This window comes from Chenopodium quinoa, unplaced genomic scaffold, assembly GCF_001683475.1.
Source record: "Chenopodium quinoa cultivar QQ74 unplaced genomic scaffold, ASM168347v1, whole genome shotgun sequence".
NCBI lineage: Eukaryota > Viridiplantae > Streptophyta > Magnoliopsida > Caryophyllales > Amaranthaceae > Chenopodium > Chenopodium quinoa.
Genome location: NW_018743920.1, coordinates 7,344,543 through 7,363,081, shown reverse-complemented (window position 1 = coordinate 7,363,081; position 18,539 = coordinate 7,344,543). Strand labels below are relative to the sequence as shown.

The window sequence follows — 18,539 nt, the reverse complement described above, 5'->3', positions numbered from 1 at the left end:
ACTTACATCTTACATACACGACAAAGTTCCATTTATAATTGAATTTGGTCGAGTTAAGGGCACAACTACTCCCTAAACTTAGCCAAAAGTTGCAGTTAGCTCACTGAACTTTCAGAAGTTGCAAGTTAGTCACTGTAACTAGGAGTGAGCATAAAAGGGTACCCTGTTAAATTTCTTAGAACCGAAACCGAAACCTGTTGCAACAGGTTCCTCAAAATGAGAACCGGAACCTGTTGAATAGGTTCCTGAAAAATCTACAGGTTCCGGTTCCGATTCAGGGTACCTTGTCTTTTAATATATTTCGTACTTTTGTGCACATTTTAAAAAGAAAAAATATTAGAGGGTTATAAATTTACAATTCTTACAATTTGCAAATACAATAAACCAAAAATAGGTATTTATCAAATTTAATACATATAGTTATAACAATTATTTTATTAATATTTAGTGGGGTTAAATTGATATATGATCTGGGCTAAAGTTATACTTTTATTAGGTTACAGGGTACCCTATAGGTTCCGATTCCAAAAAATCGAGAACCTGAAACGGAACCGGAACCTGTTGCAACAGGTTCTCTATTTTACAATCGGAACCGAAATCTCTTGTACAGGTTCCAGTTCCGATTCAGGGTACCATAAATTTTTGCTCACCCCTAACTGTAACCTTTTGTGACCCCCCCCCCTGAATTTTTGCTCACCCCTAACTGTAACCTTTTGTGACCTTCATTTACAGGTTAATTGGTAGAGCTCCCTAAACTTTCTGACTTAAAAATTAGCAACTTCCTAAACTTTCTGACATAAAAGCTAGTGCACACCCTAAACTTTCTTATAACTCTCTAAACTTGTTCACATGATTTTTAATTAACTAGCCATTACAAAAAAAAAAAAAAAAAAATAAATAAATAATAATAATTAAAAATCGATTATTATAAAAAAAACTAACAACAGCTATATATATATATATTCCAATGCGTTATCGATACTCTGTTATTATTCTGTAAAATAGAAAGTGAAGAAAGCTCCCACAAATTAAAAAAAAAAAGAATTATTATGTAAAAATGAAAAAAATGGCTATAATAGCCAAGTCTTTTTTTTTTGAATAAATAGCTAATTTTCCTTTAATAATTATTTTCATTCTACTTTAGCTCTTGTAATAAAAATTAAAAAAATAAAAAAAAACAAAAAACCTTAATATAATGCATAGTAGTGACAAAACATTAAAACAATGGATCTTTTATCAAAATGGCTAATTAATAAAAGTATTTACCAAAACGGCTATTTATATAATTTACCAAAACACCACAAAAAATTCTAAACTTTTTTCTAGATCATGATCGTATCACAAAAAATTGGAATTTTAAGTAGTTTTGTTTTATCAACACACGCAACTGCAAATTCATACGACAATGAGGGGATTTTTTTTTATTTTTAAGGAGACGATAAGGGATTTTTTAGTACTCTGTTCTTTGCTAAAGTCTGCTAATTATAAATTTTGTTGAGTTTAATGTGTATAATAAATCAAACATTCAAACTAATTACTATGTGATATATAATGGCACACAATGAATATGCTCAGCTTGTTCGAAGAACAATCTGATTCTCACTTGCTTGATTTGGTAAGTCATTCTTTCTCCTATGATGTTAATATAAATAAATCATCTAATTTTATTTTATTTTTTATTTTTTTTAAAAAAAACAAACAAACAAATCGAGCCAAACTAGTGCAAAGGAAAAAATAGATAATAATTTCCTTTCAAGTCAAAAATTTAGCTAGTTTTAGAATTTAAATTTAGAGTTCCCATTGGCTTACAAAAGTATCATTAGATTGTTAAATTAAAAAATATAAAAAAAATACCAAAGTTTAGGGAGTTTACCTATTAGTACAATAGGTTTTTTTTTTTTTTTTTTTTTTTTTTTTTTTTTTTTTTTATAGGGAGTTAACCTGCTTTATCAGGTTACTACCTGAAAAATGACCTCCAGCCACCTGAGGCCCCGTTCACTTCACCTTATTTTTGCTGAACTGAAATTAGTTTTGCTGAACTGAAATTAATTTTACTGACCTGAAATTATTTTTACTGAACTGAACTGAACTTATTTTTACTGAACTGAACTTATTTTTGCTGAGCTGAGATTATTTTTACTAAACTGAAATTATTTTTATTGAATATTATTTTTAAGGTGAAGTGAAAAGGGCATGAATAATGAGTAACTTGCGAACTTTTAAGAGTTTAACGAGTAATGTGCAACTTTTGGCTAAGTTTAAGGAGTAGTTGTATGCTTAAGGCCCTGTTTGGTTCACCTTATTTATGCTGATCTGATCTGAACTTATTTTTTCTGATCTGATCTGATCTGAACTTATTTTTTCTGATCTAATCTGATCTGATCTAATTGTTTGATTTGACCAAACTTTGACCTTAAGTGTACGATAATCTATAAGGAAAAAATATATTAAGTGGGATCTTGTTAGATTCGTAATAATGTGTAGTTTATTAATATGTAATTTTCACAATTTTTTTCATTACGAAATTAAGAATATTTAGCGATAAAAAAATCGCACATAAAACGATGTTCTGATTTGAACTTATTTTTTCTGATCTGAACTTATTTTTTCTGATCTGAACTTATTTTTTCTGAAATAAGTAAAAATAAGGTGAACTAAACAAGGCCTAACTTGAATTTAGTCACTCATTCCAACTTGGTCGATCTTAGCATATATGGAAACTATATTTAAGAATAACAGAAGTATTAAATCTTTATTTTATTTTTTTCTTGATTAAAAAAAAAAAAAAACTTAAATGCACTTTTCCCCCCTAAATTATGCACCCCACAAGGCCACAATTCTGTCACGTTACGAGTATATGGCCTAGGATAGTGTAGGCGTGTAGCAAATGAAGACACAACTCGGGCAAACTTCGAAAATGGTCCACCACAACTCTTACTATATGAAGCAATCACAACCTCAAAATAAAATTTAGGTACACGTTGGCAATTTTAGTTAAACTTCATGAACCCATCAAATGTAAGAATGGACCCCGCATTAACACCCTCTCAAATCATTTTGGATAATTCAATATCAATGGCTCAAAGCCAATTGTTTGGTTCTACTAGACGACGACTACTACTACTAATTTAATCAAATAGATAGTTGAAGTGGTTAGAACTCTCTCTCGATTTCAAGAGACCTTATCATCGATTCGCATATCCGTCCTTGTGGCTCTCTAAAAAAATAAAAAATAATCAATCAATTACGAGTATCTAAACGAATAATGCGTGTAAAACGAAGGTGGGACAAATCAAAGAATACCCATATTACTCCTATAGAGGATACTAATAGTATTAGGATTGACAATTTAAATGAAAGTTGATTACTTTGGATCATGAAATCAAAATTAATTATGATAAAATAATTTTATAAGACGTTATTCCTGAGTGATGTAATGTTGTAATCAATCTACTTGAAACTTTGTATTGTTGCATTATAACTTTATAAGTAAGGTTAAAATTGGAAACTCATATGTACAAGTCCATAGCATGGTTAGAATAAGTTCGATAACCTTGTGTCATGTTATATTTTACAAATTTGTCTAATTATGTCACAGTTAAACCCTAATTTGGACAAAATTTTCCACCGTATATTTTGACACCCATCTTACCGTAACATGCCTTCTTATTATCGCGTCTTAAGTCTTAAGCTTAGCCGATTCAATCCAGTCCAAACTTTACCTAAGGTGTTTTGTCTTAGATAAGTGGATAAAAAAACGAAGGAGATTGTTACACAACTCGAAATTGACGGTCCAAACATCCTCTCCAACCCCAAAACAAAAATCGGATCGGACGGTCATTATTCGAAGAATTTAGAGTCTCCAAAAGTCCAAAGACTCAACCTTTGCAACATCCATTGAAGAAGAAAGTAATCTTTCTGAAATAAAAAGCTCCAAGTTTTTCATATGATTCCTCAAACAATTGAAGATTTCATCAAATTCCCAAATTTTTAGGGTTCTATAATTTATTCCGAAATGTCAGCAATTGCAGATAGACCTTTAATTCATATCTCAAATCATTGCTATAAACCAAGTTATTATTGCCATGGATTAAGCTACTTTTGTTGTCCTTCATCTTCTAGGGTTTCTTTATCCAATTTTATCCGGAATTCGTCGACACATTCTCGATTATTCAACAATTCTTATCGACAATTTAGGGTTTCAATTTCTAGGGATTTCTGCAATTCCTCTAATTTGTGGAAGGGTACTACCAGAATTCGAGCTAATAGTTCTTGTGAGCAAGATACTGATTCTACTACACCCAATTCATCTTCTTCTTCTTCGTCGGAGAAAAACGACGCGAAACAGGGGAGCAAAGGGGCGTCGAATTCGAGCTCCTCGTCGCAACCGTCGTCGTCTTCTTCTTCTTCGCCGAGGAGAGAGAAAGAGGGTAAGAGTTGGTTTAAAGGTTCTGGGGGGAAATGGCGGTGGCAGCCATTGATTCAAGCTCAAGAAATTGGGGTTTTGCTTTTGCAATTAGGGATTGTGATGTTTGTTATGAGGCTTCTTAGGCCTGGGATTCCGTTACCGGGTTCCGAACCGAGGCCTCCGACGACATTTGTAAGTGTACCTTATAGTGAGTTCTTGAGTAAGATTAATGGTAATCAGGTTCAAAAGGTTGAGGTTGATGGAGTTCATATAATGTTTAAGTTGAAGAATGAAGGTGGAAGTGGTGTTATGGAGGGTGAAATGAGGGGCAGTGTGAGTAATTTGCAGGATTCGGAGTCGTTGTTAAGGAGCGTGGCGCCAACGAAGAGGATTGTATATACTACAACTAGGCCTGTTGATATAAAGACCCCTTATGAGAAAATGCTTGAGAATCATGTTGAATTTGGCTCACCGGATAAGCGATCAGGCGGGTTTTTAAATTCAGCATTGGTAAGTTGATGAATTGGGTTTGATTCATATGCTTAATGATAAATGTGCAAACTATTTTTGGGTAGTATATATTTTGCTTTAGAAATTGAGAACAAAAACTATGTATATAAGCAGTATGTTGGCAACTTGAACTATCTGTTATTCATTGTAAAGTTTGTGATATGAAACATGTTTGATTCAACACTGAATTGGATATAACTGATTCCTCTGTATTACCCTTGCCCAATGTGCAAGTCCATTCCAAGTTGCAATTTTCATGTTGTGTTTCATGCTATTTCATATAAGGAAATAAAATTTGGTGGACCTCAGAGTGGTGCTTTCAAATGATGTGGCAACAACCCAAGGAGACATTAAGGAAGATAATCTCCACCCCCCCCCCCCCCCATCCCCCCGAATTCTTGTCATGTCACTTGGGGGTATATGCTCTCGAGTGTACCTAATAGGGTTTCCCCTTCTTAGAGCTATTTCTAATTGAGGTTGTCACATTCATTTAGATGCAATGGAAAAATGAAGAAACAAGCTGGGTAAATGTTTATAGGAACGGAAATAATGTACTAAATTACAGACCTTTAAGTTTAAGTGTGAAAGAGAGAGCATCTCATCAATTGGGTTAAGAAGTATATGACCCTTGAAACTGTTATTGAGTAAATTTTCTGCTGAAAAGATGTAATACTTAATTTTAATATTCTCAGATTGGTTCAAAATTTAAGTTTGTCTGAGCTGGTAATCCTTGATTTGCTTTCCATGTTATCAACCAAGAAATCGTATCAGAAGTCATATTCCTGCTAGGTATTACTAGGTAGGTATATAGAAAACTGCAAGAATATTTTATATCTATTTTATGGAGGGTTTTGTAGACCATTCATTGTCTAAGGCTCAAATCTTATGCAGTCAGGATGCTCAACAGTTCCCACTTATGGGATTAAGGCTTTGATTGATTGATTGATAGTTTCTTTGCTGTACGCATTCTCTTGGTGAGCAAGTTCCTCGTTCTGAAACTCTTGGGAAATTGGGATTTAAGATGGCTAGCAAGTTCATCCTCTCTCTCTCTCTAAATACACCAAAAGTTTTTCTAATACATTTCCTCATCTATTTATTATAGCTTAGTTTCACTTCTTGCATATCCTAGTTCCTTGATTGGTTGAAAATTGTGTTCTCTTGTTTCCCTATTTCTACATTTCTACATTTCTAGTTTCCATTTTCGTTTTCGTTTCCTTTTCCATGCTACATAAACGGTCTTCTCCTTCCCTACTTTCTAGTTCCACTACATGTATATGTTAGGTTGTGTGAAGTTAGACAATTGCATGCTTCTGATTTTTTATTTTTTTATTTTTTCTGCAGATAACCTTGTTCTATGTTGCTGTTCTAGCTGGACTCCTCCAGCGGTTCCCAGTTAACTTTTCACAGGTGTGCAATTTTCCTCCCTCTTCCCCTTTATTGCAAAAGGGTCTTTCCATTAGGAATTAGGATTTAGGAACACACCTTTTCTGCTTATTTACTGGCTCTGATATGTACAGAATGCACCGGGGCAGCTTAGAAATCGTAAATCTGGGAGCTCTGGTGGTACAAAAGTAACCGAGCAAGGAGAAACTGTCACTTTTGCAGATGTGGCAGGTGTTGATGAGGCTAAGGAGGAATTAGAAGAAATTGTGGTACCTGTCTTGGCCTTAGGTTTAAAATCGTCAGTTTGTGTTTTATATGAAAATGATGTACTTATTTCTGCTTAATGGATAGGAATTTCTAAGGAACCCAGATAGGTATGTACGGCTTGGAGCACGTCCTCCTCGTGGTGTTTTACTGGTGAGTATGCTTTGATGTTTTAGATAATACGAAGTATTATGTTATAAGAGTCTTAATCTTAAAAAATTGCCATATTAGACATTAGACTGCTTAAAGAAAGATGATGATATATTGTACTAGGAAATATTCTTTCAAGCACCATCAGTTTGTGTGAATATTGGCTTGCAGTCTGACTTAATTAAATCACCTGCTTTGTTGTTATACTTCATTTATGTGTGTTCCTTGAGAAAGCACTTGCCAGTGCTATTCTTGAAGGTTAGATGTTTAAGCTAAGTTACTGCTGTAAGATAAGGTATCAAGGCTAAATTACTGCTGTAAAGTTAGATTTTAAAGCTAAATTACTGCTGTATATTATCAATTGAGCTGTTTTTTCATGCTTTATGTCACGTTTATTCCTTGTTTGCTTACATCGTGTTGTTTAGCATCTCATATTAAAAATTAAAAAAAAAAAATTGTGCCAGGAATTCTTTATCACCCTTCTCTCTTAATGTGCTCTTTTCATCCTGTATGTGTCTTTAATACACTTGGTGGTACTAGGTGTAGAATATAAAAATGCTCATCATTTTTGTTTTGGTCTTGTTGATTGAAGATCGGTTTTGTTTGCCCTGAAGGTTGGTCTTCCAGGGACTGGCAAGACTCTTTTGGCAAAGGCTGTTGCCGGGGAAGCAGAAGTTCCATTCATTAGTTGTTCTGCTAGTGAGTTTGTTGAACTCTATGTTGGCATGGGAGCATCACGGGTGCGAGATCTTTTTGCTCGAGCAAAGAAAGAAGCGCCATCAATCATATTTATTGATGAGGTTAGATTGACTGCACAATCAAGTAATAGAGTTTGGAATTGGTGAGAGTAAGTAGTTGATATTGTGGTTCTTTACAGATAGATGCAGTTGCAAAAAGTCGGGATGGAAAATTTCGCATTGTGAGCAATGATGAGCGAGAGCAGACATTAAATCAGCTGCTAACTGTAAAATTTTACAGACCTTTTCTAGTTTCTGCAACTCTAAATGTGTCATCATTTGGCTAACAAGTGTTTATCTTGCAGGAGATGGATGGATTTGATAGCAATTCGGCTGTAATTGTCCTTGGAGCAACCAACCGTGCTGATGTCTTAGATCCTGCTCTCCGTAGGCCTGGTAGATTTGATAGAGTGGTTATGGTCCGTGTTTGATCCTTCTTGCTCAGGTCATAACACTGTTATGCTTGAAGATTATTGACCTTCAAGATTTACCTATATCGTATGTTTTTCTCTGTAGGTGGAAACACCAGATAAGATTGGAAGGGAATCTATATTAAAAGTGCATGTGTCAAAGAAAGAACTTCCTCTTGGAGATGATGTTGATCTTAGTGATATTGCTCGTATGACTACAGGTTTTACAGGGTATACACATGCCTTGTCTCGAATCTCACTTGTTATCTATTCATGTCCTTTTTTTGATGCATTCTTATGATACACATTGCAGGGCAGACCTTGCTAATTTGGTAAATGAAGCTGCCCTGTTGGCTGGTAGACTGAATAAAGCTATTGTGGAGAAAATAGATTTTATTCAAGCAGTGGAGAGATCAATTGCAGTATGTCTGCACTCCTGCTAGCTTGTGTTCCTTTATGTGTATGCTTGCTTGGGTGCTTAAGTCCTTGTAGAATGGCCTATGATGTCTTCAGTCATTGTATTGTGTCTCTGATGAAGTTATTATACGAGAAATCAAATCATCCATAAATTAAATGATCGAATTCTCGGATTCCAAAAAATGCTATGGGGTGCTCGGAAATGGTTGAAGTAGTGCTACTGCTGCTTTTTCTTGTCTGTAGAATGCAGGTTCACAATATTCATCGATTATCTTACTTCAAGAATTGCTGTTATTCATGGGCCGATCTTATAAAATTAGTAGTAGTTATCATCCATTAACCTCCTGTCCCAGTCTGAAAATACCATAATTTACTCAATCTTTTCTTGACAAGTGTTCCCCATCAACTAAATGCACTAATAAGTAACCTTGGTGTAATTATTAAAATGAAGGTCCACTTAATGGTGATCTGAATTAAGTGAGGCTTGTTGTATGCAAAATGGTAGGGAAATTGAAATATGGGGCATGACAAAGTAGGAACATTTATATGAGACAGTAGTTGTGGGGAGTACATTCCTTTGTTTAGGGGATAGATGATAAATCTTATGCTGCTTTGTATGAGTGAAAATGCCTTTGAAGTTATTTGTTCTTTCAGGGCCTCAATACCTAACACTTTATAATCTTATGTTCAGGTTTTGCATGTTCATTTTAAAATTCTGCTTTCTGCAATTTAATGTGTCGTATGAGAAGCTATATGTGTGTATGCTTGATTCTAATGAGCTTGAGGATTTATATTTTTTCGTTTGTTGCAGGGGATAGAGAAGAAAACCGCCAAATTACAGGGAAATGAGAAGGCTGTTGTTGCTCGTCATGAAGCTGGTCATGCAGTTGTAGGGACTGCCGTTGCAAATCTTCTTTCAGGACAACCTCGAGTTGAGGTAAAGTACTCTATTTTAAGATATCAAGAGGATAGTAGGTATTGAAGTACTCTGCTTGAAGATATCAAGTAGGATAGTAAGTATTCATTAGACTCAAGGCTATGTCATATTTCAGTGATGTCCTGATTGAGATTCTGAAGTCTATCTGTTTTCAATTACGCCTTGCTGTTAAAATGAAAGATACTCGATTGATTATACATCTACATCAACTGCAAAAGGAGATTGTAGTATTGTATCATAATAAAGCTGTATACTTTCTGGGGTTTTTGTTTGCAGAAATTGAGTATATTGCCAAGGTCTGGAGGTGCATTGGGCTTTACTTACACCCCTCCCACAAATGAAGACAGATACCTTCTTTTTGTGGATGAGCTACGTGGGCGACTTGTTACACTTCTTGGAGGGCGCGCTGCAGAGGAAGTTACTTACGCAGGACGTGTTTCAACAGGAGCACTTGATGACATAAGGAGAGCAACTGATATGGCATACAAAGCAATAGCAGAGTATGGCCTTAGCCAAACCATTGGCCCAGTATCTTTAGCAACACTCTCTGCTGGTGGGATTGATGAATCGGGGGCTGCTCCTTGGGGAAGGGATCAGGTTTGCAGTACTTTCCTCTTTTAAGTTGTAAAATTTTTGTCTAACTGCTGTTGCATTAACTTGAGATTATAAAACAGGGACATCTTGTTGATCTTGTTCAAGGAGAGGTTAAAGCACTCCTGCAGTCAGCACTTGAGGTGGCATTATGTGTCGTACGTGCTAATCCTAACGTTTTGGAAGGTCTGGGTGCTCATTTAGAAGGTATTCTCTTTGATGTCTGTGATTCAATTTCTCTGGTTTTGAGTAATCTATAAACTTCTGGTGATAGTGTTTGCCCTTTGTATTATCAAAATTCATCTTGCTGGCTCCTTAACGTTCCCTCTTTTTTAAAGTAATTTATTGCACAAGGATTAAATATTTTTTTTTCTCCCTCTTATATCTAAATTCTATAATCCTGAACAAATACAGTTAATTTTTTCCAGCATTACTTGTTTCTCATTGTGTTTTGTGTGAGAGGTTTGAGTTCATAGTTTTCATTGGGACTCTAAGGAGAGTGAAAGTCTACATTCCTGTTTCTGAATAAACAGCCTAAACATCAACTCTTTAGCAACAGAGCCTAAAATATTATGTATGTTATAGGTTATTAGATCATCTGATTGTTTTTTTTTTTCTTCCGTATGTTATATTTACTCTGAGGTTTTTCGCTCATTGATTTGTTCTCTCTTAAATTGATCGCTTTTGAATGATATATTATTCACTGCTAAGATGATATTCTGTAAGAGATCTCTCAAACCATGGTTTTGTTAAATTGACATCTTACTGCCTTCTATCTAGTCTGAAGCTGCTGAAAGATTGGCAGTATTGAATCTCAGAGCCTAACAAATTTGTAATTGTTGGCCATTAATACCTAGTGGAGTGTTATGTAGGCTAAGCATCACCTATGTCTGCACATGCATTACATGATCGAGTCTTTCTGAAACAGTGTGTATCCTTGTGTAGAGACAGAGAAGGTGGAAGGTGAGGAGCTACAGAAATGGTTAAAACTGGTGGTTGCACCAGCCGAACTCTCAGTCTTTGTTCAAGGCAAGCAAGAGGCTTTTCTCCAACTACAACGAGTTCCAGAATGAAAAGCTATATAGCGTACTATTTGGCAGCCGACATTCTAGGAGAATATTGGACGGCAAGAGTTCCTTTAAATAGATTTTAATCAGACACTTCATGTGCCATTTTTCTCGTGTCCTTTCCCTGATTGCAGGGAACTTCATATTTCAGCTTAATCATCTTTAAACCTGACAGCTACTTACCACTGTTGACAATCAGAGGTCAAAAATGGAGGATTTGAAGCACCGACGATAGAATAGATAATCAAAGGGATGAAAATGGAAGGTTTAAAATCTACTGTCACAGTGCTGCTATCTTAATCACAAGAAATACCAGCTTTGTATAATATCTAAATTCTTCTGTACATGTAATCATTATTTCAGGAAATATATAGTGATTGTAACTTCTGCTTATTTGTATATACCGGCCCCATCCATGCATATATCAATCATAAATCAGTTTTACATCTTTTGCTTCTCCTTTGCTTGAATTTACATACTCTTTCATTAGTGTACTGGTTCACATAAAGTAATACCCACCGCCTATCACTTGGGCCTTGTTTTGGTTGCACGAAGAAAATGAGGGAAGTGAAAAATCATAGGAACTTGAAAATTGTTGAGTTTGATTGACAATAAAATGTGTAGTGGAAATTGCAAATTCATGGGAATTGTGATTTCTTACAAAACATGGGAAGTTAATTACCCAATCTCCCCTGGGTAATCAAAGTTCTTATGATTTGCAACTTTCTTCATGTCAATCAAACACCTTATATTACTAAAATTTATTCTATTATATTTTTTGAAAAAATCTCTTAGCATAACTGGTTGTATCTTGTAGTGTACAATTAGCAACCCAATCCCATGGACATCAAACTTACTGAATCATGGAAATAAAAGCCTGATCCAGCTCTTTCAATAGCAAGTCATTCGCAAACAAGTGAAGAACATAGCACGACGTCTAAAAACATGACAAGAGGTGAACCAAGACATACATAAGATAGTTTTAAGCACCAAGTAGGCCTTCAGAGGCCCTTTGGGTACCCTGGAGAGTTACTCGATTTATAAATATGTCGAGTTCAAAAATGTTCTCCAAAAGCCAAATTTAAAGGCTATAACTCACGATATCAAGCCACTTTCAAAGATTTGGGATTCAACCGCGAATACTCAAGTGATTGTAGGGTATGCATCATAGAGTCATATAACATTGTTGGGAACCATATATGGTCACTATTTATTCACATAAAGTCACGTGGTCGCCTTGAGTTAACGAGGTGGGATGTACTTAGCCAGCTAGATTTAAAGTTTAAATATAAAGTAGACAATACCAACCATCCAAGTGACTTCCTGGTGTCTCGTATGATACGTGGGTCGTGGGAAGCACCCTAACATCTTTCATTTTTGGAGCCTAGAAAAGTAGAAAATTATCCAAAACTTGGCTATAATCTACTCTTTCGAATCAATTTTGAGAATTTTTTTAAATTTGAAACGAATGTATAGGGTGTCCTTTTTGGTCATAAAAGTTGTTCGTAATCTTAATTGGCCTACTTATAGGTCTACAAAGTCACCCGAATTATATTCAGGATATGCATTTACGTGTAATTACTTATATACTCTTGATATTTTTCTAACTATATACGATTTCTGTGTATACTAGAAGCTAGATTGTTATTGAGGGACGATATTTTTCTTCACCTTCACAAAAATTTACTTTGTATCCAGAAAGATTATTGAGGGACGAAAGGAGGATCATCAAATTTAGATGAATGTAAAAATATTTAATTAATCATGATGTTGGGAGGCTGATATTTTTTTATTGAAGCTAGAAAAATCTATGTTAGCATCAATTGTGTTTGTGATGTTTTTGGATTTAGTGATACAACAAGTGGACTTGATGGCAAGAGGTAATTGCCACTTGTCATGGGTTACCTAAATCCATTGCCATGCTCATGTTCTTATTTCATTGCCTCTTCTTTTTTCTTGTACAGTATTTTTCAAGATGAGAGGATAAAACATTAAAAACAAAAGTAATAACTAATTTAAAATGTAATATATAGACCCTGTTTGGTAATTACTAAGTAGTTTTTAGTTGTTAGTAGTTAATTGTTTTGACTAGCTGTTGCTAGATGTTAATTATTGTTTTTTTTTTTTTTTTTTTTTTTTTTTTTTGTTTTGAAAGAAACTAATTAGTTGTTTGTGTAAAAGTATTTGGTAAATAATTACTATTAGTTATTAGCTGTTTTATAATATGAAACTAAAAAAGCTAAAAGCTCACATCAAGAAGCTCTTCATGTTTTCTAAAATAAATAAAAAAAATGTTCATGGGAGCTTCAATAGCTTCTAACCAAATACTCGAAAAGAGATTTTTGAAATGATCAAACATCACTTTTTACACCAAAAACAATCATAAATCTTAACTAAACACCCCTTTAGAAATCGAAAAAGGAACTCTAACCAATTGAACTATCCTTCCCCCTCTTAAAAAAATACTACCTATGTCAATTGCTATTTGCCTTCAAAAAATTACTCATAGCATCATACATAAAGCCCAACAAATATCTAGCGCTAGTTATCTAAAGCAAGTGACAAAATTCAGAGATATAATAAAATTACATTCTCCAATCTCCACCATAGATTTATTTGGACTTTGGTCAAGTGGAAAATAAAGCAATCAATAACCAAACACATATCGTTTTCTAATGATTTTTGTTGATATTTTGCTCATTCATACAAAAGTTGGACAATAATTTCGCCAAATAATCACTTCAATAAATAATTTATTTTGACAAATAATCACTTCAAATAATAATTTTTTGACAAATAATGTTGACCAATAGCAAATGTTTTATTGTCACTATTTTAATTTTTTTTTTTTTATAACAGCGTTCTTATTTATTTGTTTTTTTTTGGTGCAAACTTGTTTATTTTTGTTGATAGCATAAATGGTATATTCTTGATAGCACTATGAATATATCTTTTTAAATTATAAAAATTGCTGCTCAACCAGAAATTTAAATATCTCGATTACAAGGCCAATTGACAAACCCAATTATTTTGCTTGACAACTTTTCACAAAATTAATAATATAGTGCACCTTTAACTCTTTAAGGCTTTAACCTTATGTCATGTCCTCTTTTACTCCAATAACTTGTCATCTTAGTGGTGTATGGTGCCACACAAATTATTTATGAATTACTTTTGAACAAGAAAAGATCTATCATTCTACAAATTAGTATTTTGCGTAGTGGTAAGGATTATTATCTTTCAATCACGATCCAAGCTTATAGTCATGAGGTTGTAAAATCAATCTCCATTAAAAGCAAATTAGTGATGAAGATTCCCTTACTTATATGACTTAGGCCCTGTTTGGTAAGTAGTTGTTAGCTGGTTGATATAGTTGATTGTATTAATTGGTTTGACTAGCTGATTATATAAGATGATTTGACTAGTTGGTTGTAAATAGCTAATTGTGTAAAAGTGTTTGGTAATTAGTTTTTTTTATTATTAGCTGCTTCGGTGTATCTAATACTAAAAAAGCTAATTGTTTAATAGGCTAATTTCAAAAAGCTCTAATAAAGAGCTTTTTAACCCAAAAAAGTTTTTTTTTAATAAGTTATTTACCAAACACCAGAATTAGCTTTTAAAAATGGTCAAACCTCTAATAGTGTTCAATAGGCTAAAAGTTTTTCAAAAAGTTCTTTACCAAACAAGGCCTTAGGCCGAGTTGACATGTAATAGACCACACAATATCAAAACAGGGTAGGTAAAATAATAGATAAGATATGTTCATACAACATATGTTATAAAATCTCACGAGAATATATTTCTCATAATGTATGAATCATAATAAATCGTTACAGAAGTGCATGCAAATAGTATAAAATTAAAAACATCTCGTTTTATGTACGATCGGCTGAAGCACACCAAAATACTGATTGGGTAATCCTTGACCGACCGACTTACCCCTAATTGAGTAACCCTAACCAACCGAGTAATCATTGACCAAGTAACCCCTGACCGACCGAGTAACCCATGATCGATCAAATAACTCCTCACCGAATAATATCTGACCAATCGAGTAATCCCTGAATAAGCAACCCCGGCCAAATATGAAACTTTGTGAATTTAAAAAGAATGGATGTTGTAATAATCATCTCAGACTAATATTTAATTGGAAGATCACATTTCTTAACAAAAATTGTGGAGCACATCATACTTGTGATTTTAGAAGGTAATTATAATAAATAAATATCTAAAAAGTAGACTTTATAACTTTTGTTTTGTTTTGTTTTTTTTAATTTTCGGAGTTTGTTGTTACACTGTATATGACTAACTAAAGTTGGTACTTGTTTTATAAAAAAAAACATCCTCGTAACCACGAGATTCTACCATCCTTCTTCTTTGTAAAACTACACTCTTTACTCCACTTCTCATTTCTCTCTCTCCTCAGTTTCGGTGAGTTAATTTAAACTTTTTCATGTTTTTAATCTATTTTTCTGTTATTAATTTTTTATTTATTTATATGATTAATCGACGACATGCATGCAACTTGTTGATAAAATTTTATATAATGATGGTTTATTGTTTTTGTTGATTGCAAATTTACAGTAAATTTGAAATGCTTCTGGAATTTTGAGACTTGAATCTTTGTTATTATTGTTTATTGAAATTCTGATGTTATGATGTAGGATAATTCCCGAATTTTTAATGACAAAATGGGTTTTCATTTTTCTAAATAATGAATAAATTAATAATTTTTTTTTGGCGTATATTTAAAAATGAAATGGGATGTTTATGAGAAGATTTATCTTGATTATCGTTTTGTTTTATATTTAAGGATTAAACAATTAAAAATTGAACTTTGTTGGATCTTTCTTGATTCAGGTGCTTTAGATTGAATTGCCCTGTTTAAAAATTGAAAATGGTTAGCCTGAATTATTGAGTGAATGTTGTTTGGGCTTGTTCTTTCAACCTGCATTATTTGCATTAGATGTACCCCTTTCATTCGGAAATATTAATTATCGTGTTTAATTTTGGGATGTCCGGAAAAAGTTGTCACCTTTCTTGTTGGGGTGTTCGAAAAAAGTTGTCACCAGTCTTGTGTTAGCTATGGTTTGTGTTTTTTTGGTAACTAACTGTGGTTTATGATTACCATAAATGTCTTAATATGTTAATGGTATCATCTCATATCCTTAATTACAGGAGATTTGTACAATATGACTACTATTTTTCTAAAGCCGGAGTAATCTAAAGCATGAACACTGGAAAATAAAACTACTTCCTCAAAATTGGGGTGTTCTGACCCTTGGATTGATTTGCTTTAGTAATTAGTATCTGGCTGTTCATCTCGAGTATGCTAGCATGTAGTGATCCTTAGCATAGCCAGCAATGTAAGGCTAACTAGAATTGCCACCAAAAAAAAGGCTAACTGATCTTCGGTACATTAAGCTATCCAGAGTCTTTTAGTTTTCGATACTTCTATTTGGAAAGGCAAAGGAGTGGGATTTTGCTTTAATCTTTGAGAATTGTGTGCCTCTTGCAATTTTGGCCTCAAAACCGGCTATTAGCTGTGGAAATGAGCCATACAGTATTGTGACTTTTGACTTCAGATATTCTTCTATTTTACAAATGTCACTCTTTCAATGCATAATCTCATAGTTTCAGGAATGGCATCACTTCAAGCTACTTTGACTACAATCTGGTGCAAGAATGATAACCACTCTGCCCCGTCCATGCTGCCCAAGACTTCTTTCTTGCCTAGATTCGATACGCTGGGAAATGCTGCAGCTGCTAACGCCAAGGAATTTCATTTTTGTGCCTTTAGTTCAGGTACTCAGGCCACTTTGACCTTTGATCCACCAACCACAAATGAAAAAAAATCCAAACAAAATAAACATACAGTTGACCCTTCAGCCCCTGACTTTCTTCCACTCCCATCCTTTGAGCAATGTTTTCCAAAGAGCACAAAAGAATGCAGGTACTTGTTTTCATGCTTAAACTTTACAGTTCCAGTTTCTTACAGGAGCACAACCTTTTTCAAAATTTTATTACATTTTCATTTGAATAATCTCTTTATATTGCTTATTCATGTGAATATTACTTATTTCATTGTTACCAATACAATGATCATCAGCAAAATCCTTCTGTATCTTCTGATTTTTTGTTTATGTCAGAGCAGCTTTATCAGTTTGCTTGCAAATTTACCGCTGTCTTCATTGTATAATGGTTTATGCGTATAATGTACAGGGAAGTTACTCACAAGGAATCAGGTCATGTGCTCAAGGTTCCCTTTCGGCGCATCCATCTTTCTGGGGACGAACCCCATTTTGACACCTATGACACTAGTGGTCCTCAGGATATTAATCCAAGGATTGGTATGGATCCCTTTTCCTCCCCTTTCTCACTACATACAAAATTCTAAATTAGCACAATGCAGTCATTGTTTGCTTATTCTCCTATTGCCTCGGTTTTTTTTCCTTTCTCTTCATTTGGCTATAGAACTGTTGAATGCAATATCCTTGACAATTCTCTGCTTGAGTAATTGTAGAGCTATTAGAATATTAGATCCTATCTCACACAAGCTTATCTGAGGGAGGGTATTGAGACCATTCTTGTTCTATGAGCTTTGTATTCAGAATTTCAGAAGCATTGATTGTGTTAAAATTGAATTTTAACTTGCATGTAACTTACTCGGTCATTTATGCTATTATAATACAGGACTCCCTAAGTTGCGCAAGGATTGGGTTGACAGGAGGGAGAAGTTAGGTCTGCCTCGATACACTCAGATGTTTTATGCTAAGCAAGGAATGATAACTGAAGAGATGTTGTTCTGTGCTGCTCGTGAGAACCTTGATCCTGAATTTGTGAGGTCAGAGGTTGCTCGTGGACGTGCAATTATCCCTTCCAACAAGAAGCACTTAGAGTTGGAGCCTATGATAGTTGGAAGAAATTTTTTGGTTAAAGTTAATGCAAACATTGGAAATTCTGCTGTTGTTAGCTCAATTGAAGAGGAAGTCCATAAGCTTCAGTGGGCAACAATGTGGGGTGCAGACACAATTATGGATCTGTCAACAGGTCGGCATATTCATGAGACACGTGAGTGGATCCTACGCAACTCTGCTGTACCAGTTGGTACGGTCCCTATCTACCAAGCACTTGAGAAGGTGAATGGCATTGCTGAGAATCTCACCTGGGAGGTTTTCAGGGAAACCCTGATCGAACAAGCAGAGCAAGGTGTTGATTACTTCACCATCCATGCAGGTGTTCTGCTAAGGTATATTCCTCTAACAGCCAAGCGCATGACTGGGATTGTATCCCGGGGAGGATCCATTCATGCAAAGTGGTGTTTAGCGTACCACAAAGAGAACTTTGCTTATGAACACTGGGATGATATTCTCGATATCTGCAACCAATATGACATAGCATTATCAATTGGGGATGGCCTCAGGCCTGGGTCAATATATGATGCCAATGACTCTGCGCAGTTTGCGGAGCTCTTGACCCAAGGAGAACTTACGCGACGAGCCTGGGAAAAAGATGTGCAGGTACATATAACCTTATGAATTGTGCTAGGTTTACATATATTTTATGCTTAAGTTTAATTTCCTTGTTACTATGGCTTATTTTTCACTGTAATCATCAGTTTTAATCGTCGCTCTACATGTTAAGTAATAAAGTGCTATTGTGACT

The 18,539-nt window shown here is 34.5% G+C and overlaps 2 protein-coding genes across 6 annotated transcripts in view; both read left to right on the top strand.

The window, feature by feature from the left end:
• Window positions 1-3,754: 3,754 nt before the first annotated feature.
• LOC110688299 (ATP-dependent zinc metalloprotease FTSH 7, chloroplastic-like) lies at window positions 3,755-11,332 on the top strand. The gene is made up of 13 exons (XM_021865031.1): window positions 3,755-4,918; window positions 6,260-6,325; window positions 6,436-6,570; window positions 6,653-6,718; window positions 7,330-7,515; window positions 7,593-7,679; window positions 7,758-7,871; window positions 7,969-8,093; window positions 8,176-8,284; window positions 9,091-9,216; window positions 9,493-9,813; window positions 9,891-10,014; window positions 10,753-11,332. Exons 1-13 carry the CDS (start codon window positions 4,016-4,018, stop codon window positions 10,878-10,880), a joined length of 2,490 nt encoding a protein of 829 aa, XP_021720723.1. The 5' UTR covers window positions 3,755-4,015; the 3' UTR covers window positions 10,881-11,332.
• Window positions 11,333-15,064: 3,732 nt separating this feature from the next.
• LOC110688300 (phosphomethylpyrimidine synthase, chloroplastic) overlaps window positions 15,065-18,539 on the top strand; it is a 5,102-nt gene continuing 1,627 nt past the window's right edge. For 3 of the 5 annotated variants that reach the window (XR_002504543.1, XM_021865032.1, XM_021865035.1), the window contains exons 1-4: window positions 15,148-15,305; window positions 16,509-16,827; window positions 17,097-17,224; window positions 17,568-18,394. Coding sequence is in view for 4 of the 5 variants with exons in the window: in XM_021865032.1 (XP_021720724.1) it covers window positions 16,517-16,827; window positions 17,097-17,224; window positions 17,568-18,394 (1,266 nt within the window). In the remaining variant the exon portion in view is untranslated. Of the gene's footprint in view, window positions 15,082-15,147; window positions 15,306-16,508; window positions 16,828-17,096; window positions 17,225-17,567; window positions 18,395-18,539 lie in introns of those variants that run through there. The other 2 variants (XM_021865034.1, XM_021865033.1) reach the window with 2 other exon arrangements.